This window comes from Liolophura sinensis, chromosome 8 (assembly GCF_032854445.1).
Source record: "Liolophura sinensis isolate JHLJ2023 chromosome 8, CUHK_Ljap_v2, whole genome shotgun sequence".
Classification (NCBI taxonomy): domain Eukaryota; kingdom Metazoa; phylum Mollusca; class Polyplacophora; order Chitonida; family Chitonidae; genus Liolophura; species Liolophura sinensis.
This window is the reverse complement of record NC_088302.1, coordinates 4,860,989-4,884,666: the sequence shown is the minus strand read 5'-3', so window position 1 is coordinate 4,884,666 and position 23,678 is coordinate 4,860,989. Positions and strand designations below refer to the sequence as shown.

The following is a 23,678-nucleotide window of genomic DNA, read 5'->3' as shown; positions in this document are numbered from 1 at the left end:
GTCCTGTCTTTTCATAACATTTCTTGTAATGACATAAAAAATAATTACAAAGCAAATGGATCAGGCCTTGAAACATTATATATGGTAAGTATATAAGAAATTAGTATATGATTTTGAATATTCGCCGCTCATATCATCCGGACTCGATAAAGCTTGTATTTATTTATTTATTTATTTAGTTGTTTACTTGATGAATACGACACCATGGGTGTAGGAATTAAAATGAGCACACCTCGAGGGAAAAGCCGATACGACCATCCGCAGTTTGTTGGCAGACCTTGCCACGTACGGTGACCTGTTAGCTAGGAAGCCAACTCACTGATGAAAGGCCCTAGAGCCATTGTGCTGCGCAAGCACGCCAACCACTCAGCCACGTGAACAGCTCATGTATATAAATAGCGTAATCATTGAAATCCGAATTATTTCCGTGTATAGGCTTACTGGAGTGTACGACGGCGGTCAGGTTTATCTTAGTGGAGGAAGCCATCAGAGTGTGTGAGGCGAACCATCGCCCTTCATCACGTTCCTGACATACAGCCTTGATCCCAGGGTGTTAGCACGCCAGCGCGACGCAATGGCCAAGGTCCCTCCCACCAATGCGGTCGCTCTGAGTTCAAGTCCAGTCCTGCTGGGTTTCTCTCTGACCGTACGTGGGAAAGTCAACAGCAACCTGCGGATAGTCGTGGGTTTCCCTGGGCTCTGTCCCGTTTCCTCCCACCACAATGCTGGTTACAGTCTGCCTGGAAAGAATGCCTGTAGAAACCAGCCTAAAAAGTTTCATTCAGTCACGCCTGTTTTGTCCTTCGATAAGTTAGCGAGTATACAAACTACAGGCTTTATAATCACTCGTGTTACATAACATAGTTCCCATCAATCAAGACAACGCAGAAGCTGACTTCTGAGGTTTCCAAGCTGCACTTTTTCGTAACTACTGCACATATAAATATATATTCTACAAGGAATAATAACTCTGCTGCTCGATCCATCCCCATCTTTTCTAATACACCGCGCGATTCAAGTATTACATCATCTTAAATGATATCTTTCTATCCGTTAACCTGGAAAAATAACAAATTGTTTTCACTTATCTGTGCGTGAGATTTACCCATGCCTTTACGTGACAACGAAATCGATGGTGAGAGGGCGAGGCACGGCTCTCAGTGCTGCAGAGATAGTAGGCTGTGCTCTAGCGCCGTGTTGGGAGTGTGTCCCAGTTCTTGCAGCTGAGAGCCAGAGCTCGGAGTAGGTCGTTCAAGTAATCACCGTCACTACGTCAGTCACTGATTAGAGCTGCACTCGAGAAGATGTCCAAACCACCGGCCCCTATCGTGAACCCTGAGGTGAAATACTCCCAGGTAATGTCAGATAACGTAGATATGTGACGAGGTTATGTCACGTATGTAGAGAATAGGATTGCGGCAAGCTTGCGCCAGAAACTGTCGTGTGTTGCAGGCCTATTCAGTGAGAACAATACTGTCTTTGGTCGGGCTAGAGCCCTGCCTTACATATGTAGAGATGCAGTAAATATATGTATTAGCAACTGTCATGGTTTGGCACAGGAGTTCTAAGCAAAAATCTTTACCTCAACATGCTGCACTATGTTTTGCAATGAAATTAATGTGTAACTACTTAGTTATAATATGATGATGATGTTGAAGCTGTCCAATGATGAATTACTTTAACGTTACTTGTAGTGTTAACGGATTACAGCATTTTTCAGCGCATTTTTACTGGCCTTGTAAATTAACTCTTCCAGTGAAGATTAGAAGTAGGGATGACATTCATTCGTTACTATTCTTATGGGTGTAGAACTTCTATTCACAACAGTATTTGTGAAACATGAATAAATAAAGAGAACGGGTGCTTGTTGAGCTTAAACTCTGTCCTTCATATCTAAGTATTGGCCCTTTACCCTTAATCTTGTACTGAGATAACATTTGACCCCCATATCCTGCCCATACCCCCCCCCCCCCCCACAGCTCCACACCCTTCTATGGTTCAGAAATATTTTTAAAAAGTACAGATATTTTCCCAATGAATATTTTTGTGGAAGTTTTAAGAGTATTTCTTGTCTAACTTAGCATTTAATTTTGAGGGAAAGCATTATATCCAAATAAATGACAATTTGACATCCTGGATAGTATTTCTCCAGGAGATTCATTTTGGTATATACATGTAGTTAGTAGTAACTAACTAAACACATCATGATTTAGATCATAATTCCTCAGTTGTAATTTTGCAAACATGACAGCTGGTTTGAATAAGTTGTGTTTTTACTATCAGTTAGTTTTTAAAAAATGCTTAATCATCCTACCCTGTAAGATTTTCACCCTTGACCAGATGATATTTGATGTGTGTGTGTGTGTACTGATAAATGCGAAACACTGTGACCTACATGTGTCATAGGCAAGCAGGCCTCTGTATCTGATATCCTTTGGTATATGATAAGCTTAACTGCTAGACAGCAAGTTAGATACAATGCCATTGTGGTCTGTTTTTCAGCAAGAATTATACTGCAGCTGAGAAACCACTTGTCTAGTCCGAAGGCAAAATAGGATTGCAGCTTAAAAATTATCAACAAATATTAAGAAGGGTAAAATGATTTTGAAGATTTATGATTGACAGGAGCTTTCAACAGTTTGTATGTCTAAATAGACACTGTTTTTCACCTTTAACTTTAGTACTTTACAGTGACATTTCAGAGGGATGTGAAGGCCTTAACATGATACTTTTGATGCCAACCCATCAGTTTTTATGTGACAAGAAATTAATCAAACTTCACAAAAACAGAAAAAGTGGCCCTATAAATGATGAATCAGTCAGAATCAAGCAAGTGTGTGACTTGAAAACTGCTGAAATTTAGGTTGAATGCAGTATTGTAATTTACACTTTTGGTAATAAGTCTTCTGGTGTGAGGAAATTTTGGTAATCAGTCTTCTGTGTGAGGAAATTTTGGTAATCAGTCTTCTGGTATGGGGAAATTTTGGTAATTAGTCTCCTGGTGTTAGGAGGTTTTGGTAATCAGTGTCCTGGTGTGAGGAGGTTTTGGTAATCAGTCTTTTGGTGTGAGATAATTTTGGTAATCATTCTTCTGGTGTGAGATAATTTTGGTAATCAGTCTGCTGATGTTAGGAAATTTTGGTAATCAGTTTTCTTGTGTTAGGAATTTTGGTAATCAGTCTTCTGGTGTTGGGAAGTTTTGGTAATCAGTCTTCTGGTGTGAGGGAATTTTGGTAATCAGTCTTCTGGTGTGAGATAATTTTGGTAATCAGTCTTCTGGTGTGAGATAATTTTGGTAATCAGTCCCTAGCTTGAAAGGCAGGTACAAGTACAAGTATTATACTTTAGAATTGTGAAAGAAGAGTTTGTTATGATGGTAATTCAGTTATGTAACATTCAGAATATACCAGGATGTTAATGCCGTGTGTTTTGTTTCAGATTTTTATCAACAATGAATTTGTGAACTCTGAGAGTGGGAAAACTTTCCCAACAATCAACCCTTGCACCGGGGAGAAAATTTGTGATGTCCAGGAAGGAGACAAGGTAACATAGAAACAAATGCTATCAGACCTTTCCCTATCAGGCATCAAATTCCAATAAAATAAATAAACAAATAAATAATTGTAAGTAAAAGTGATACAATAATGGCTCTGTTATAACTCATTGAGGAAGAAATGTATGTGCTTATTCGTTACCAATATTTAATGTTAAATTTTTAGTCAACCAAATTTGTGAAGTAAAATTTCTTGCCTGGAATAAATTATTATTGTTTTGTTCAATAATATATATTATGAAAGGTATTTCATTAATTTTAGATGGGGTCAGGTAATGAAAATTCAGGTGTCATTTGTTCTTAGTGCACCTGTTTGATGCTTTATGCAGCCTATATGTGTGTTTGCTTGTTGTTATTGAACAGGCTGACGTGGAACTGGCTGTGGCCGCTGCCCAGGAAGCGTTCAAGATCGGGTCAATGTGGCGCACCTTGGATGCGAGTCGCAGGGGCAAGCTCTTACACAAACTTGCAGATCTGATTGACCGGGACAGGGTGTACATTGCAGTAAGTGTATCGTCTTACAACTTTATGTTAACACCCACATAATGACTTGATATTGTTAACAATTTTGTTAGGTAACTGCAAACGTCAAAGGGGTACAGTAGTGTGAGCATCAAGCAGGTGTATTCGTCACCTATTCAAAATTTATTGTTGTAATCAAAATTTAACTCTTAACTAGATGCATCAAATTAATAAACTTGTCTTTACCTGTGGTCTAATGCAAATCCAGCCAAGGATGTGCAGGTGTATGTTTGTCACTTCACTGTGAACATCGGTGTCTGAATGAATTTGTCCACTCCACATACCATAACAGCAATTATTGTTGTTCCATTCACTCTTCAGCAAAATCTTCAAGCTATGGGGAGGACAAATGAGATTTATATGTACTTATGTATATTGTCTGAAATTAAACATGGCTGCCACTTTCAGGCCGCCTGTCATTTTTTAAATGCAAGTGCCATTTATGCCAAGTTTGCAATATTTGTTTTGTAATGCAGCCATAGTGTTTGTGATTTTGTTGTTGAAATATAAGAGGAAAGTTTGTTTGGCTACAGTTGCATGTTGGACCAAATGTCCCTGCTCGGTATATAGCGGTATGGTTTACTACAGTTGCATGTTGGACCAAAGGTCCCTGTTCGGTACATACTTTTATGTTTTGAACTGCTGCAGGGGTCATATTTATGTATACTTACAGAGTTTGGAGACATTGGACAATGGTAAACCATACCAAAGTGCATATGGCGACATTTACTTCTCAAGTGAAGTCCTACGTTACTACGCTGGCTGGGCTGATAAAACCACAGGGAAAACCATTCCAGTTGGTATGTTGTCACCTAGAGCTGACTACATTTATCTGCCCGTATATTGTCTGGAATACAAGCTGTACGTGTTTGGGGACAACAAAAACAGGGACAGGGACAATAAAACTTGTACGATTTGAATTCTGTGAAACCACTGTCAAATCTTATCAAATCAAATTGTCTTTTGACATCATGCTGAAGAATTGTGTCATTTGTTGTACTTTGGACAAATGGATGAATTACAAACATGAATGAAGTTCAGTGTGTACTGTTATATATCTTCTGAATCTACATGTTGCATTCACTTTTTTTCCAGATGGGAATTTTTTCTGCTACACCCGTCATGAACCTGTAGGAGTTTGTGGCCAAATTATTCCTGTAAGTACTAATACCTGTGCTGTGTGGTTACCTGTGCTGTATGGTACACACAGCTCTTATCTGTGCTGTATGGTACTCAAAGCTCTTACCTGTGCTGTATGGTACACAAAGCTCTTACCTGTGCTGTATGGTACACAAAGCTCTTACCTGTGCTGTATGGTACACACAGCTCTTACCTGTGCTGTATGATACACACAGGTCTTACCTGTGCTGTATGGTACACCCAACTTTTACCTGTGCTGTGTGGTACACAAAGCTCTTACCTGTGCTGTATGGTACACACAGCTCTTACCTGTGCTGTATGGTACACACAGCTCTTACCTGTGCTGTATGGTACACACAGCTCTTACCTGTGCTGTATGGTACACAAAGCTCTTACCTTTGCTGTGTGGTACACCCAGCTCTTACCTGTGCTGTATGGTACACACAGCTCTTACCTGTGCTGTATGGTACACACAGCTCTTACCTGTGCTGTATGGTACACAAAGCTCTTACCTTTGCTGTATGGTACATACAAATGAAAACAGAGAATGAGTTATGAAGAACATATAGACATATATTTTGAGATCAAGTTTTAGGAATAGTTATCTCAGTAAATAAACAGTGCAAATGTTACTTTTTCAAATCAAGAATAAGAAGAATTTGTGAGTGAGTGAGTGAGTGCTTGGGGTTTAACGTCGTACTCAACAATTTTTCAGTCATATGACGACGAAGGAATCCTTAGGGTGCATGTACGTGTAATGTGCCTCCTTGTAGCAGGACGGATTTCCACCGCTCTTTTATCTAGTGCTGCTTCACTGAGACGACTTACCGAAGGCAAGTAAGCCGACCCGTCCGAGCCATTATACTGATACGGGTCAACCAGTCATTGCACTATCCCCTTCATGCTGAACGCCAAGCGAGGAAGTTACAACTTCCTCTTTTAAAGTCTTAGGTGTGACACGATCAAGGATTGATCCTGGATCTACCGGTCCCGAAGCGGACGCTCGGCCAACTAAAAATTTGTGGAAATAGTATGTAATGGTTCTGTTTTTTATAGGTATATATTCATTTCTCTCTGACATGTAATGTATTTGTGATATTTTAGTGGAACTATCCCATGGTGATGTTAGCCTGGAAGATAGGCCCTGCCCTGGCCACAGGAAATGTTGTGATTGTCAAGCCTGCTGAACAGACCCCTCTGACGGCCCTCTATGCGGCAGCTCTCATCAAAGAGGTAAGTGGAATACTACAGACATGACCGTGGTGATAAACCACTCTACGTCACCAGTACCCTATGAGTGGTGAGCAAGTAGCTGGCCCGTGGTGAGCCAGTACATTGTATCTTGTCAGTGGTGAGCTAGTAGCTGGTCAGTAGTGAGCCACTAGCCTGTCATTGGTCAGCCATTAGACTGTCAGGTGTTAACCAGGAATCAGAGTCAGTGGTGAACCAGTAGACTGTCAGTAGTGAGCCAGTAGACTGTCAAACATTAGTCAGTAGCCTGTCAGTGGTGAGCCAATAGACTGTCAGACGCAAGCCAGTAGTGTGTCAGTGGTGAGCCAGTAGCCTGTCAGTGGTGAGCCAGTAGCGTGTCAGTGGTGAGCCAGTAGCCTGTCAGTGGTGAGCCAGTAGACTGTCAGGCATGAGCCAGTAGCCTGTCAGTGGTCAGCCAGTGGACTGTCAGGTGCAAGCCAGTAGTCTGTCAGTGGTGAACCAGTAGTCCATCAGTGGTAAGCCAGTAGACTCTTAGGTGTGAACTAGGAGTCAAAGTCAGTGGTGAACCAGTAGGTGGTCACTGGTGAACCAGTATCCAGTCAGTGGTGAGCCAGTAGCCTGTCAGTGGTGAGCCAGTAGCCAGTCAGTGGTGAACCAGTAGCCTGTCAGTGGTGAGCCAGTAGCCAGTCAGTGGTGAACCAGTAGCCTCAGTTTGTGAACTGGTGGCCTGTCGAGTCCCTTGTAATCAAAGGGCGTTTTTGACAAATCTGATCCATATTTTCTAAATGTGTGCCATACTTAGGCCATGCCTGTAACTTTACAGTATCCTGCATTGTATTACTGTAGTCGCAGGCCACATTTGGGTATGGAATAACGTTGAAATTATCTGTAAAAGTGTAGCGATTGTTTCCTATTGTCAGTGTTGTACACACAGAGAAGCTTAAGTGAATGTATCATGGAGACGTCACAAGGTCAGCAGTGGCTTGATCAAAGCCGAGTAGATTTTCTGATGACCAATTTCTGCTGTTTTTCTTCCATTTTCGACATTTTAAACAATCGGAATGGATTCCGTCTGCAGTTTGAAGGGCCCAGTGCTGAGGATCTACTTTAATATTGTAATCTCATATTGCACTCCACAAACCACAAGAGCTATAAGGTTTAGGTTTTTGTTGCATGGTGTAGGTAGCCTGTTTTACATTGTTACACTGAGATTCATCTCCATACTCAGTAGCATCAGCTCCTACTACAGCAGATCTCTTGTAATTAAATTGTGCCTCCCTGTTGCTCTCTGCTTTTTTCTGCTTGGTCACAGTTTGCTCGCTGCCAGGTGTGTTTTTGACTGTGACTGACAGTTAATACAAATTATATAAGACTGCATGTAACAACTGACATATGATTAGATATAGCGATACAAACTGGTGTATTGCATGACGATACTAAATCATGAGAGAAGTGGTTGTGTTAATCAACTAGTAACTGTGGTAGGAAGGACATGTAAATGACATGCATATGTTGTCATTCATTTCTTTAAAAAAAACTGACTAAAACTCAACAGTCAGATTTCTTTATTAATCTTCAATAACCACATTCGTTATCCCAAGAAGTGATGGTTTTGCCTGGTGTCATGACAAAGACCGTAAGCTATTTAGAATAAGTAAACTGGGATCTTTCTACGTTTCTTTGTGTGAGTGTTTAAGTGTTGACGTGCCATTTTTTTCTTACTAAATGCTTTTTACCAAGCTGAACATAGAGCTTTTTATTGATGATTTGTGCTGTGAGTGTGTGATGGCAGTCTGAGAGTCAATAAGGTGGATGAAGTTAGAGATGTTTGGGTCTAAAGCTACATTTTCACCTTTGACAAGGTGTAAGATATAATAACCGTATCCACCTTAACGACTGTAAATCTGCTGTTACATGCCTGTGGCAGGAAAGTTATATCATAAATTTATTTTCACCAAGGTTAGAATGTAGCGTCAATGCAGAATTGCCTGATTCATCGTCACACGTTATTGCCTACAGGTGAGCTGTTAGGATTTTTTTTTTTTTTTTTTTGATTGGTGTTTTACGCCGTACTCAATAATATTTCACTTATACGACGGAGGCCAGCATTATGGTGGGTGGAAACCGGGCACAGCCCGGGGGAAACCCACGACCATCCGCAGGTTGCTGGCAGACCTTCCCACTTACGGCCGGAGAGGAAGCCAGCATGAGCTGGACTTGAACTCACAGCGACCGCATTGGTGAGAGGCTCCTGGGTCATTACGCTGCGCTAGCGGCTAACCGACTGAGCCACCGAGGCCCCGAGCTGTTAGGAAGGAAGGGTCATAGCCACGACCTACTTAAACACTGTAACAGTGTTTGCAATCTAATCCCTTTAAAGTATTATCTCCACCTAAACAGCATTATACTGGCCCAGTTAGTATGCCTCAGCATGATTTTTCTGTTGTTTTCCTTATACTTAAAAGTGAGCTTGCAGAGAACAAATAGGGAATAGAAAAGCATTTACTAATACGCCTTGCATATTACATACCCTAAATCTTCAACCTTTTCATCCACCAATGAAACCAATATTTTGAGACATTCTGAGAGAGCTATGGGTTGTACAGAAATATTTTGCACTGTTTTATGAATCTTGAATCTTTAATAACACTAACAAAGCATTTTTATCGTCATTTTCATAATAGCAGTACCCATAAATTCCACTAAAAAAGTGCTTTAGTAATTGTAAAGGATGAAGATTTTGAATTTACAATATACAAATATAATATAGCTCATATTTCCTTTCTGTGCTTGACAAAGGGAAAAAGTCAAGTTTATGTAGGCCTACTCTGCTTTAAACAACAGGTTAGCCTTCATATATAGCTCTCAGGCAGCTACCCTACAGTTGATGTCGGGTTTGCCAGCCTTGGCCTAGCTTTATACCCAGGGCTAGTCAGCCCTGTGTTTGTATGGCAATAAACTCTAGACAAAATTCTGCCAAATTCTACAGTGTGGGTATTAAATTTCTGAATCTAGACATAGTGTGAACATGCGAATATGTACAATGTATACATATATGTACCAACAGGAAGGAAGGGTACATCTGGAATAAACATACATGTTATGTAGGCCAGGGCATAGAACATTGATCTTTACAGGCTGGCTAATCTGCATCTGAATCACCACTAGCCCCTTACCCCAGATGGCCTAAATTGACAGATTGGCTGGGACATTGGGATGTGGGGACATGGAAAGGTTATGAATTCAAAGTGTGGCCCAATTTTTATTTTATTTTTTCATGTATGTAATCTAACTTTTCAAGCTTACATGTGCTGGGTGGAGGCTGAGGAGGGTGGGTGGTGGTGGTGGTTGGGGGGGGGGGGGGGGGGGGGGGGGGGCGTGGGGAGAGTGAAATGTGTTTAATCACCTGGTTGTTTCATGGCTTCTGGAAATGCATGGAAAGATTTCAGGTATATTAAGTCGCACAGTTGATGAATACAAGTTTGTGTGTCTGCATAATTGTATGTCATTAAATTCTCCTTGCTTCAACAGGCATTTTGTGGTCACCAGTCAGAAATAGGTACATGGGAGTGTCTCGTGTGTTAGGAATAGGGTGGCTGTGAATTGGGTGAACAATGATTTGTCCTTACTGACATAGTGAGACTGGATGTGCTGAAAAGTGAGACTGGATATTTTTTTTATTCATTATATGTATACTAGCCTTATACAAAACAGTAGTTTTGTTGTGTGGAAATGACCTCATTGACAAGAAAAAGACTAAGTTAACTATTGCGTGAGCAACTCCATATTACATCATCAAACATAATGTGTTCACATATTGCATTAATTTTCAAATATTGTATGAAGTGTAGAGAATTGTAGAATCTCTATCTGAGATTTCACAACATATGTCATGTCCTGTGTGAGCTGTAGCTAGGGAGTATTGGCATAACATCATAATTAGGTCTGGTGGTGTCAGAGTGACATGACCCTGTCAGACAGCAAGGTCATGTCTATGGGTAGGGGCTCTGGCATCACGGTATGTAGGTTATGTGCATCCAGTCATTGTGGGGTGTTAAATATGGGTGTCCAGATTTATGACTGACTCTGTTATCTTGATCATATTCATATGGAGATAACATCAGCTAATGATTTCTGGCATTTTAAGAGCCTCTGATTATAAAGACTGGAATAAAGACAGGAATAAAGACTGGAATAAAGTTTGACAACTTACAATTCATGTAACCAACTGAAAATGAACTTACAAAGAAAAAAAGATATAAATCACATTTCAAGACATTTAATTTAAAAGAAAAAGAAACATTTGCTCACATTGATGTTTGTGAAAAATTAAGCTTACACTTACTTTTTGTTTTTTGATGGAGTATTGCAGAGGTATTGTTTAATCTTGATCGTGTGTGACTATCCATTATATAGCTAGCATCTGTAAATAACTTAAAATTTTGTCCATAAAAGTGCAATTTTAGAAGCAAATAAAAAGTCATGAAAGTTCATAAAAATTCCCTATGTGATTGCCTTGGTGCAGGTTGTCCCCTATCCACATAACCTGTCTGCGAGGAACACAACATAGCTGTACCCCAGCAGTGATAGTGGCACTCTCTACGTTATTGTCTCAGTGAAGAGGGTCTGCCCTGTCCACATAACCTGTCTGCCCAAAACAGAACATAGATATACCCCCAGTAGTGTTAGTGCCACTCCCTACGTAATTGTCTCAGTGAAAATTGTCCTCCCTGTCCACATAACCTGTCTGCCAGGAACACAGCATAGCTGTACAACATAGCTGTACCCCCAGTAGTGTTAGTGCCACTCTCTGCCCTGTGAACACCCTCAGCAGTCTTAGTGCCACTCCCTACGTAATTGTCTCAGTGAAGATTGCCCTCCCTATCCACATAACCTGTCTGCCCAAAACGGAACATAGCTCTACCCCCAGTAGTGTTAGTGGCACTCCCTACATAATTGTCTCAGTGAAGATTGTCCTCCCTGTCCACATAACCTATCTGCCAGGAACACAACATAGCCTGTCCACATAACCTGTCTGCCAGGAAGAGAACATAGCTGTACCCCAGTGGTGTTAGTGGCACCCTCTGTGTAATTGCCTTGGTGCAGGTTGTCACCTGTCCACATAACCTCTCTGCCAGGAACACAACATAGCTGTACTCCCAGTAGTGTTAGTGGCACTCTCTGTGTAATTGCCTTAGTGCAGGTTGTCCCCTGTCCACATAACCTGTCTGCCAGGAACACAACCTAGCTGTGCCCCCAGCAGTGTTAGTGCCACTCCCTACATAATTGTCTAAGTGAAGATTGTCACTTGTCCACATAATCTACAAGCATCATCATTGCCTGTGTCCTCATTGGCATGAGACCCACTCTGTGTGTACATATTGGATTACGCCTCAGTAGAGACCAAAGCGAATATTGATGTCCAAGGGCGTGGCCTATTGATTCACAAGCGTCGGAAGACCATTTCGTGATTGCTGAATGCTTTGATCCTTTTATCGATCGTTCAGTTTAGATGTGGCTTTGAGGATTGATGATCCAGAATTGGATTGCATTGCAGGCATGATTTGTCCTGATTATTAACACAGAGTATGCGTGAACAGAGCTGCATCCATTGGAGCATAGTCATGAATTCTGGCAGGAAAAAGACATTCCCTGGAAGAGAATGATAAATGTTGGTTAAACTGTCAGAAACAGAAAGTTTATTCATTTTACTCATAAACATATTTGCTGGCTCCATAAGAACTACCCACTACACATGTATTGATAGGACAAGGTAGTCAACAGCTTACCTGTTGAATATAATCTACAGTTTACAGTGAAATACTTCTCATTGCATATGTCAGAAATTAATCTAAAATTAATTGATAAGTTAAGTATCAAAATGAAAACTATATTTGTATTAAGTGACTTACTGTTGGTGGGAAAAGATACATTAACTGCCAATATTTCAATTTTGGAATCAATCAAAGCCTTTATTTTCCAAATTTGTCACATTTTTAGAAACAACATGCTTTATTTCCCAAACTATAACACAATTGGAAAGAGCAGAAACTTTATTTTTTGAGCTAAAGCACATTTTTTTAAAAACCAGAAGCATGTTGTCCCAAACAGTAAAACTTTTTGGAAACGAAAGAAACTTGTTTAGTCCCAAACTAGGATAGTTTTTGATGACATTAAAAGTTATGCTCCCCAAACTGCAATACTTTTTAAAGCAATGCACGTTATATTTCCCATACAGCTACACTTGGAAATAAGTTGCAACACACATACATGTATGTATATGTTCAGAGGGAAATATTCCATTTTCTGTTTTATTCGTAAACCTTTGTTGACATGGATACCATTTGGTGAATTGTGACATTAAATGTCATGATATTTTATTCTCATTACTAAGCTGTGATAGTCTCTTGTGATTTGATGCATTGGGGATTGCACGATATGGCTGGCTGGGAGTGAGCATGGCTCTCAAAGTCTGTTAACTAGTTATAATGTTTCTAGGGGCCTTGTATTCATTGCGTTGAATTATATGGCCACGCTGTATATATGAACACTTGCAATCAAAGTGCAACAGAGATACATATTTTGTTATCAACAACTGATACGGGATATCATCACAGGTGATGGTTAAAGTGATGTCATCACAGATGATGGTTTAAGTGATATCACAGATGGTGGTTTAAGTGATATCTTCACAAGTGAAGATATCATCACAGATGGTGGTTTAAGTGATATCTTCACAAATGATGGTTTAAGTGATGTCATCACAGGTGATGGTTTAAGTGATGTCATCACAGGTGATGGTTTAAGTGATATCATTACAGGTGATGATTTATCTGATACCATAATAGATGATGGTTTTAGTGATATCCTCTCACCACAAGGTTTAATAAAGCACTTGCTTTTTTGTTCCAGGCAGGTTTCCCTCCAGGTGTTGTGAATATTGTACCTGGTTATGGCCCTACCGCAGGTGCTGCGATCTCCTCACACGCAGGTATCAACAAGGTGGCATTCACAGGCTCTACTGAGGTGAGCATGGAATATGGCAAATGACCTTCATTTCACCTGTGAGTAAGTTGAGGCAAGCATGAATGTGGTAAATGACCTTACATTTCACCTGTAAGTAAGTTGAGGTAGGCATGGAATGTGGCAAATGACTGTCATTCGCCTGTGAGTAAGTTGAGGTAAGCATGGAATGTGGTAAATAACCTTACATTTCACCTGTGAGTAAGTTGAGGTAAGCATGGATGTGGTAAATGACCTTACATTTCACCTGTGAGTAAGTTGAGGTAAGCATGGAATATGGCAAATGACCTTACATTTCACCTGTGAGTAAGCTGAGGTAAGCATGGAATATGGTAAATGACCTTACATTTCACCTGTGAGTAAGTTGAGGTAAGCATGGAATATGGTAAATGACCTTACATTTCACCTGTGAGAAAGTTGAGGTAAGCATGGAATATGGTAAATGACCTTCATTTCACCTGTGAGAAAGTTGAGTTAAGCATGGAATATGGTAAATGACCTTACATTTCACCTGTGAGTAAGTTGAGGCAAGCATGAATATGGTAAATGACCTTACATTTCACCTGTGAGTAAGTTGAGGTAAGCATGGAATATGGTAAATGACCTTACATTTCACCTGTGAGTAAGTTGAGGTAAACATGGAATGTGGTAAATGACCTTACATTTCACCTGTGAGTAAGTTGAGGTAAGCATGGAATATGGTAAATGACCTTCATTTCACCTGTGAGTAAGTTGAGTTAAGCATGGAATATGGCAAATGACCTTCATTTCACCTGTGAGTAAGTTGAGGTAAGCATGGAATGTGGTAAATGACCTTACATTTCACATGTGAGTAAGTTGAGGTAAGCATGGAATGTGGTAAATGACCTTACATTTCACCTGTGAGTAGGTTGAGGTAAGCATGGAATATGGCAAATGACCTTCATTTCACCTGTGAGTAAGCTGAGGTAAGCATGGAATATGGTAAATGACCTTACATTTCACCTGTGAGTAAGTTGAGGTGAGCATGGATGTGGTAAATGACCTTACATTTCACCTGTGAGTAAGTTGAGTTAAGCATGGAATATGGTAAATGACCTTCATTTTACCTGTGAGTAAGCTGAGGTAAGCATGGAATGTGGTAAATGACCTTACATTTCACCTGTGAGTAAGTTGAGGTAAGCATGGAATATGGTAAATGACCTTACATTTCACCTGTGAGAAAGTTGAGTTAAGCATGGATGTGTAAATGACCTTCATTTCACCTGTGAGAAAGTTGAGGTTAGCATGGAATATGGCAAATGACCTTCATTTCACCTGTGAGTAAGCTGAGGTAAGCATGGAATGTGGTAAATGACCTTACATTTCACCTGTGAGTAAGTTGAGGTAAGCGTGGAATATGGCAAATGACCTTACATTTCACCTGTGAGTAGGTTGAGGTAAGCATGGAATATGGCAAATGACCTTCATTTCACCTGTGAGTAAGCTGAGGTAAGCATGGAATGTGGTAAATGACCTTACATTTCACCTGTGAGTAAGCTGAGGTAAGCATGGAATGTGGTAAATGACCTTACATTTCACCTGTGAGTAAGTTGAGTTAAGCATGGAATATGGCAAATGACCTTCATTTCACCTGTGAGTAAGTTGAGGTAAACATGGAATGTGGTAAATGACCTTACATTTCACCTGTGAGTAAGTTGAGGTTAGCATGAATGTGGTAAATGACCTTACATTTCACCTGTGAGTAGGTTGAGGTAAGCATGGAATATGGTAAATGACCTTCATTTCACCTGTGAGTAAGTTGAGGCAAGCATGAATGTGGTAAATGACCTTACATTTCACCTGTGAGTAAGTTGAGGTAAGCATGAATGTGGTAAATGACCTTACATTTCACCTGTGAGAAAGTTGAGGTTAGCATGAATATGGTAAATGACCTTACATTTCACCTGTGAGTAAGTTGAGGTAAGCATGGAATGTGGTAAATGACCTTCATTTCACCTGTGAGTAAGTTGAGGTTAGCATGGAATATGGTAAATGACCTTACATTTCACCTGTGAGTAAGTTGAGGTAAGCATGAATGTGGTAAATGACCTTACATTTCACCTGTGAGTAAGTTGAGGTTAGCATGAATATGGTAAATGACCTTACATTTCACCTGTGAGTAAGCTGAGGTAAGCATGGAATGTGGTAAATGACCTTACATTTCACCTGTGAGTAAGTTGAGGTAAGCATGGAATATGGTAAATGACCTTACATTTCACCTGTGAATAAGCTGAGGTAAGCATGAATGTGGTAAATGACCTTCATTTCACCTGTGAGAAAGTTGAGTTAAGCATGGAATATGGCAAATGACCTTCATTTCACCTGTGAGTAAGTTGAGGTAAGCATGGAATATGGTAAATGACCTTACATTTCACCTGTGAGTAAGTTGAGGTAAGCATGGAATATGGTAAATGACTTTCATTTCACCTATGAGTAAGTTGAGGTAAGCATGGATGTGGTAAATGACCTTACATTTCACCTGTGAGTAAGTTGAGGTAAGCATGGAATATGGTAAATGATCTTCATTTCACCTGTTAGAAAGTTGAGTTAAGCATGGAATATGGTAAATGACCTTCATTTCACCTGTTAGAAAGTTGAGGTAAGCATGGAATATGGTAAATGATCTTCATTTCACCTGTTAGAAAGTTGAGTTAAGCATGGAATATGGTAAATGACCTTACATTTCACCTGTGAGTAAGTTACTCTTTTTGCGTGATTCTGGTAGTTCTATTATTTTAGGAAGGTGTTTTGAGGTTTGTTTAGAATGTAGGATAATATACTGCTGGAAAAATATAAGCTTTAACTTCAGTTCATTTTACCTCCAGAATAAATAAAGTATATATAAAAATGTAAATAATGAATATAACAAGAAACGAAAGTTGTCATGAAAATAAACAATGATTTATAATTATATGCTGGTACTGCTTAGAACTCATCCGTACATGGGATCAATGATAACATTCCACTGTGTATATGTGTAAATATCCATTTATATTATTTGGAGTACAGTGGCTATAGTCACTTGTCAAGAGATTCTGGCAAGAGGGACAAAAAACTTCTGAAACCTTTACATTTCCATGGTGATGTCTAGATTTTCTCATTATCAAAACACAAATTATTTTGACCACCGGTGTAACTCTATTTTTCGTTCCATCTGTTGATGCCTATATGTTATAAAACCCTTGCTGTAATGCAGTCTTTGGTTGTTTAAAACTCTGTGAGATAATGTTAACTCTGGCAATTCTGTGTTCAGGTTGGTCAGATTATCATGCAGGCTGCTGGAGCAACCAATTTGAAACGTGTCACTCTAGAACTGGGCGGCAAGAGTCCTTGCGTCATTTTTGCTGATGCTGACTGTAAGTTTGATTAAGAGGAGTCAAATGAGTTTGCCATGTCAATTTTATAAGTGAACTTTTGTGTTTTTAATGTCTTAACTTATATGGTATCTATAAAGATAACATGATACCTTTAAGGAGATTTCAGATGAGTTTCAAGTATAAACTGGTATTTTCTATGGATAGTTTTATATAAGGTTTCATATCAGGTACGTGTAGAATGGATTTATGCTGACGACAGTTTGTTTGTTCCCTAGAGTTATCTGCCCTTCCTTGAAAGTCAAGGGACCGATTCTACAAAGCTATTTTTGACTTACCTCAAAATTACCTTCACAGCGCTAAGTTTTTGGTACTGGAAGTTGAAATTTGGATACGTTTATCTTATTAAAGATAATATTGATGAGGTGAACAAAATTTTGATTTCTGAAGCCTGAAATAAGCTTTAAGATTGTATTTCAAATTTTGACTGAAGTCTAAAATGGCTTTGTGGAACTGGCCCCTGGTGCAGATGAAGAACCAACTGTGTATACGTAGGTCTGTCTTATGGGGAACACTTGGTGTGTTTTATGAACTTCTCTATTTGGTGTCTCCTGGGTTTCACCTGGGCTCTGCCCAGTTTCCTCCCACCATAATGTTGGCCGTCGTCGTGTAAGTGAAATATTCTTGAGTATGGCGTATAACACCAATCAAACATCAAACATCTATTTGGTGTCCCATACATAATTTTCAGTGAGGCAACAGCATATGCCCAATAAAATTTATGCAAAAATGAAAAACTGGATATGCATGCGCATGCATTGTTATGTTTGAAAACAAATTTAAAACAGGATGACTTGTTGAATTCTTGTATTGCTATACTTTCAGTGGACAATGCAGTGGAGCAGGCTCATGAGGCATGCATGACAAACATGGGTCAGTGCTGTGTAGCTGGCACCAGGACATTCGTACATGAAGACATTTATGATGATTTCGTTAAGAAGAGTGCTGAGAGGGCCAATAAAAGGACAGTTGGAGATCCGTATGACTCTAAGAATGAGGCTGGTCCACAGGTATGAAAACTATCGAGAGATACAGGTTGATTCACGGGCAAACAGCTGAATATGTATGTTTGAGTTAACAAACTCCTCACTTTATAGAGATTAATGGTGTAGTTAATATGGTGACTTTAGCTGTGGTTTGGGCAGAGATTTAATGTTTGAGTGTGACAGTGATAGCGTCGCATTATGATCTCAGCATTAAGATGATAACTGACAGAATAATAGCTACCTTTTTTCGAATCAAACATATGATTTCTTCTACTATGTATTATTATTTTTATTATAAGTATTGTCCATTTGGTTTTTAAAAGAGTCTATTTAACAGTCACATCCTGACCTTGCACTGTACTTTGACACTGTAGTTGGTAGCTAGCCAGACACGGATGCTTACTGACAGAAGGTTTAAACAAAATATCTGAAGTACAGTCCACATTTGTGTTCAAGCTAAAAATCCAAGGATCTTCTCGAAAACTATTTTCCTATCTTAAAATTCGTAGAAGCGGTTGGACAGGGAATGGTGATCTTGACGGCTCCTTACAGCTATTGCTCTCTTCATGAAGGATAAAAGTTTGAAATTTGCTTTCTGAGGTATTGTTATAAATGACTCAATAATGAGGTTTTGTATTTTATTTATCAATTTTGCCTTGAGAGATTGAATCAGATTGTGTTTTCTTTAAGATTGATGAAGAGCAGTTTAACAAAATCCTGAATCTAATTGAGAGTGGTAAAGAGCAGGGAGCGTGCCTTCAGGCGGGTGGAGGACGTCTCGGGGACAAGGGCTACTTCATCAAACCCACCGTCTTCTCTGATGTCACAGACGAAATGAGGATTGCCAAAGAAGAGGTAAAAAGTCCTGGACTATTCAGTTATTTAAATCCTGTGTGTTGCAGCATGTATGAAGAAATCATTTAGTGGTTACTCTTGTTTGCTGATAAATGCAAGTTCAGACACCATGTGGCAACTAGCATCAATCATTTGAACATTACTTGATGTGGGTATTGGTGATGTCACTAATGGACAAACAGTCCAGGTATTTCACCAGCTGATTTTGTCAAGTAGTGAGTAGGAAAAGATAACATATTGAGTAAGGGATTAAGTATACTTGAACAGTGCTCTAGTAAAAACACAGCCTCTGGCTGAGCAGTAAAAGGTGTCCTGGCTAGAGATCAGTAGTCATTAATTTGTTAGGATTTGTTTTCTCTGTGAATTGGCTACAGCTTTATGTTATTTCAGAATTATGAATTGCTTTGTTAGGTGTCCTCCATCTGTAAACATAAGGTCAACGGTAGCAAAAAGTGTCATTGACCATACATGAAAAACACTTTCTAAATATCATGAGTATGTCAGTCATTATAACTAGTTTTATGCTTATATTTTCTGTTTTGTTTCATACATGATTACTTTGCTAATTCTGTGCTAATTTTCATGATAGATATTAGTGCTGAAATCAAAAATTCCATTTGTCTGTCAGTTCTTTCAGAAAATCAAAGACGTGTTGTTCATTAGATGGACCAACCATGGGAGAAACTGGAATCAGTATATTGATGTTCGCAATTACCTGTATAGTGGCTAAAAGAACCAGACCAGACGTCCACAAAAATTAGAAGAATTAGGTATGCAGGTTATCACAAATGTGGCTGTACTTTTTTGTCCAGATTTTTGGCCCAGTGCAGCAGATTTTCAAGTTCAAGGACTTCAGTGAGGTGATCCAGAGAGCTAACAGTTCTACCTATGGTCTGGGAGCTGCCATTTTCACTAATGACATCAACAAAGCTTTGATGTTTGTCCAGAGTGTGCAGGCAGGAACAGTCTGGTAAGAGATAAGAATGAGATCTATTTAAGTGTTCTGGGAGACCCAGGTTTTCTTGATAGTCAGATCAACTTTAAGATGTTAAAGATCAGCACTTTTGATTCTTCCTTGATTGGTGGTCAGCATAAGGAGAGAGATCGTGTTGGTACGCTGTGATCGTGTTGGCACATTGTGATCAGGTTGGTGCACTGTGATCGTGTTTGGAGCACTTTGATCGTGTTAGTACACTGTGGTTGGGTTGGTACACTGTGATCGTGTTAGTACACTGTGGTTGGGTTGGTACACTGTGATCGTGTTGCTACACTGTGATCATGTATGGAGCACTGTGATCATGTTGGTACACTGTGATTGGGTTGGTACACTGTGATCGTGTTGCTACACTGTGATCGTGTATGGAGCGCTGTGATCATGTTGGTACACTGTGATTGTGTATGGAACAGTGCTTATATACTGGTACACTGTGATCGTGTATGGAGCACTGCTTATATACTGACATTGAAACCGTTCATATGCAATGATACACTATCTTCACATGACAGAATTAATGTGGATTGTGATATTAAACCTAGATCAGATAAATTTCAATATGGAATGAAATGTAAATGACAGTTCTCAGACATTTACATACTGTGCAGTTTATATGTTGTATTTCCATTGTTTACATTGCTATTGCATTCATCAATTTGTGTATTCTTTCAGTTTGTGTATTCATCAGTTTGTGTATCCATCAGTTTGTGCATTCTATCAGAAAACTAATGAGAAAATGTGAAATAATTTGTTCAATAGATTTCCTTTGTCACAGAAAAGGGAAAGTAGTTGTAGGAGAATTGTGGTCATATGTTTAGGTGGGGGCCTCCGTGGCTCGGTCGGTTAGCGCGCTAGCACAGCGTAATGACCCAGGAGATTCTCACCAATGTGGTCACTGTGAGTTCAAGTCCAGGTCATGCTGGCTTCCTCTCCGGCCATAAGTGGGAAGGTCTGCCAGCAGCCTGCGGATGGTTGTGAGTTTCCCCTGGGCTTTGCCCGGTCTCCTCCCACCATAATGCTGGCCGCCATCGTATAAGTGAAATATTCTTGAGTACGGGATAAAACACCAATCAAATAAATAAATATAATATATGTTTAGGTTGTAAACACTTGTGTATTGCCATGGACTTATCAACAGTCAGGAAACCTTTAATTGTCACTCTCTGTCTTACTGGTACACTCTTGAGATTGTTGTGTGTTTGTTTTGTACTTTTCATATTTATGCTTTACAGGGTGAATACTTACAACAACGTTTTCGCTCAATCTCCGTTTGGTGGCTTCAAGATGTCCGGACTTGGCAGAGAGCTGTGAGTTGTTATTTTGGACTTCTGCTTTATTTATTGGATTAGTGTTTTAAACCATACCAAAGAACACTTCAGATGTATGACGACAGTAAGGCTTACAGGTTGGAAACTTGATATGTTGTATTTATCCCAAAAATTTACTCAAAAAAACACATTTTTAGAGACAAGTTAAGGTCGTTAAATATTGCTTTTGGTCCTGAAACTTATATTTTTCCAGTATGATGTGATCCAACCTTTCAAAGGGACCACGTATACCTCTCAAACTGACCACATATACCTCTCAAACTGACCACATATACCTCTCAAGCCAACCACATATATCTCTCAAACTGACCACGTATACCTCTCAAGCCGACCACATATATCTCTCAAACTGACCACATATACCTCTCAAACTGACCACATATATCTCTCAAACTGACCACATATACCTCTCAAGCCGACCACATATATCTCTCAAACTGACCACGTATACCTCTCAAGCTGACCACATATATCTCTCAAACTGACCACATATACCTTTCAAACTGACCATGTATACCTCTCAAACTGACCATGTATACCTCTCAAACTGAGCACATGTATCTCTCAAACTGACCACATATACCTTTCAAATTGACCATGTATACCTTTCAAACTGACCACGTATACCTTTCAAACTGACCATGTGTACCTCTCAGACTGACCACATATACCTCTCAGACTGACCACATATATTTTTCTAAGATCAACAGGACTCTCAGAATCTGGCAAAATGATTATCTTAGTCATGGATAAAATTTTCAATCAAATAACCATAGTAGGGGTAACAGAGTAGAATCAAATCCAGCTCTCTCTAGTATTGATTATTTTGAAGGCAGGAGGTTTGACCTGTACATGGCAATGGGCACTGCTTTGCTCGGCACACTGTGAATTCCTCCATCTGTAACCTGACTTCCGTCATACAAAAATACAATACCAGAATGCACTGTTTTGGGGTACATGGGAGACAACTGTGATGTCTCTATTAGAATGAAGGCAGGCCAAGCATAAAAATTTACTGCTGTGTTAATGGTTTGGTTTGATTCTCTGAGTTTGATTCTCTGAGTTTGATTCTCTGAGTTTGAGTCTCTGGGTTTGAGTCTCTGGGTTTGATTCTCTGGGTTTGAGTCTCTGGGTTTGATTCTCTGGGTTTGAGTCTCTGGGTTTGATTCTCTGGGTTTGAGTCTCTGGGTTTGAGTCTCTGGGTTTGATTCTCTGGGTTTGATTCTCTGGGTTTGAGTCTCTGGGTTTGATTCTCTGGGTTTGAGTCTATGGGTTTGATTCTCTGGGTTTGAGTCTCTGGGTTTGATTCTCTGGGTTTGAGTCTCTGGGTTTGAGTCGAGATGAGATACATATAAAGATTTGTAAGTGGAAATTGTGATAATTTGAGGAGAGACAAAAAAAGCCCCACAGACATCAAGTTCTGAATTTAGCCACTTTTGTCTCTGTGGCTAATAATAAAACTACAGAGACGAGCTGCAGAGACACTCTAGGTCTACATTGAATGGTTCCAAAGCTAAGAAGACACCTGGCTTTCTTTCGTGACAACCTTAAAATGTATTCTAGAACGACATGTAACTGGTTTACAAGAGCACTGGAATACAGATTATTTTACATCTATGTACATTTACTGTTTCATCGTTTCATCATTGCATTGTCTTTTCCAGGGGAGAATACTGCCTGACCAACTACACAGAGGTGAAAAATGTAAGTGCTGATTTTGTTGAAAAAAAAAATCATGAAAAGTGAGAAAAGAAGACATACTGGATGCTGTTAGTGTTATAATAGCTTTAATATTCTTCATTTTGCATCATAACTTTTTTGACACGTTTGAAAAACCTAAATTCTTTTGTGTGTTACTGTTCTAATTACACACAAATCTGCATGATTCATGTCCTCCACAACTACAAAAAAGTGGAATTAAGCTCAGCAGTTTTTGTTTGATGTATTCATGTACCATGAATTTTCTTTGTTTGTTCACAGGTTGTGATTAAAATTCCACAGAAGAACTCCTAAATTCTGGGATTGCACAAGTTGTCAGCAACTGCTGTTATGGAACCTTGAGTTATAAGCCATATTCTCTCAGTGCTGTCAGATACAGTTTAACTGAACAGAGCAAATGTTGTGATTTTAGAATTATATCCAGTAGCTAGTCAGTACATGTACCCACATAGTTAAGTGGACAATTGTTAATTTTCCTATCCTCCTATATATATATATATATATATATATATATATATATATATATATATAGGTATGATAATACTTACAAGCAAAGGCTGAAGGGCAGTTCCAAAGGTGTTGTTTAACTCTAGTACCCCTTGTCAACCCCTCCCCCCCAACCCACCCCCTCATACTTGACATACAAATATTTTACTTTTGCAGTTTTAAGCCTTTGAAACCAAATTGGAATATTTATATTCTAGTTTACATCTGTTTAAACCTTTGTAAATGAGTTTCAGATTTTGGAAATGACTGACAAATTGATCAGAAAGGTTGATGATGAGCACAACAGTCCCTTCACCTCGACATCCGGGCCATATTTACATCTGTTTTCTTGTGTAATATAAACAATGTCCCTCCATTTTGGTAATATGGCGTTGGTTTTTGTGTCCATCTACTTCAGTTTAGTGACAGCTATTTTTTAATATACACACTAATTGTGATTTCTTA

The 23,678-nt window shown here is 39.4% G+C and overlaps 1 protein-coding gene across 1 annotated transcript; it reads left to right on the top strand.

Moving 5' to 3' along the window:
* Nucleotides 1-1,230: 1,230 nt before the first annotated feature.
* LOC135473735 (aldehyde dehydrogenase 1A1-like) lies at nt 1,231-23,203 on the top strand. Its single transcript, XM_064753609.1, has 14 exons — nt 1,231-1,355; nt 3,439-3,543; nt 3,917-4,057; nt 4,749-4,875; nt 5,171-5,232; nt 6,320-6,448; nt 13,340-13,453; nt 16,725-16,827; nt 17,671-17,855; nt 18,522-18,686; nt 19,499-19,656; nt 20,913-20,987; nt 22,673-22,712; nt 22,989-23,203. Exons 1-14 carry the CDS (start codon nt 1,305-1,307, stop codon nt 23,019-23,021), a joined length of 1,488 nt encoding a protein of 495 aa, XP_064609679.1. The 5' UTR covers nt 1,231-1,304; the 3' UTR covers nt 23,022-23,203.
* The last annotated feature ends 475 nt before the right edge of the window (nt 23,204-23,678 follow it).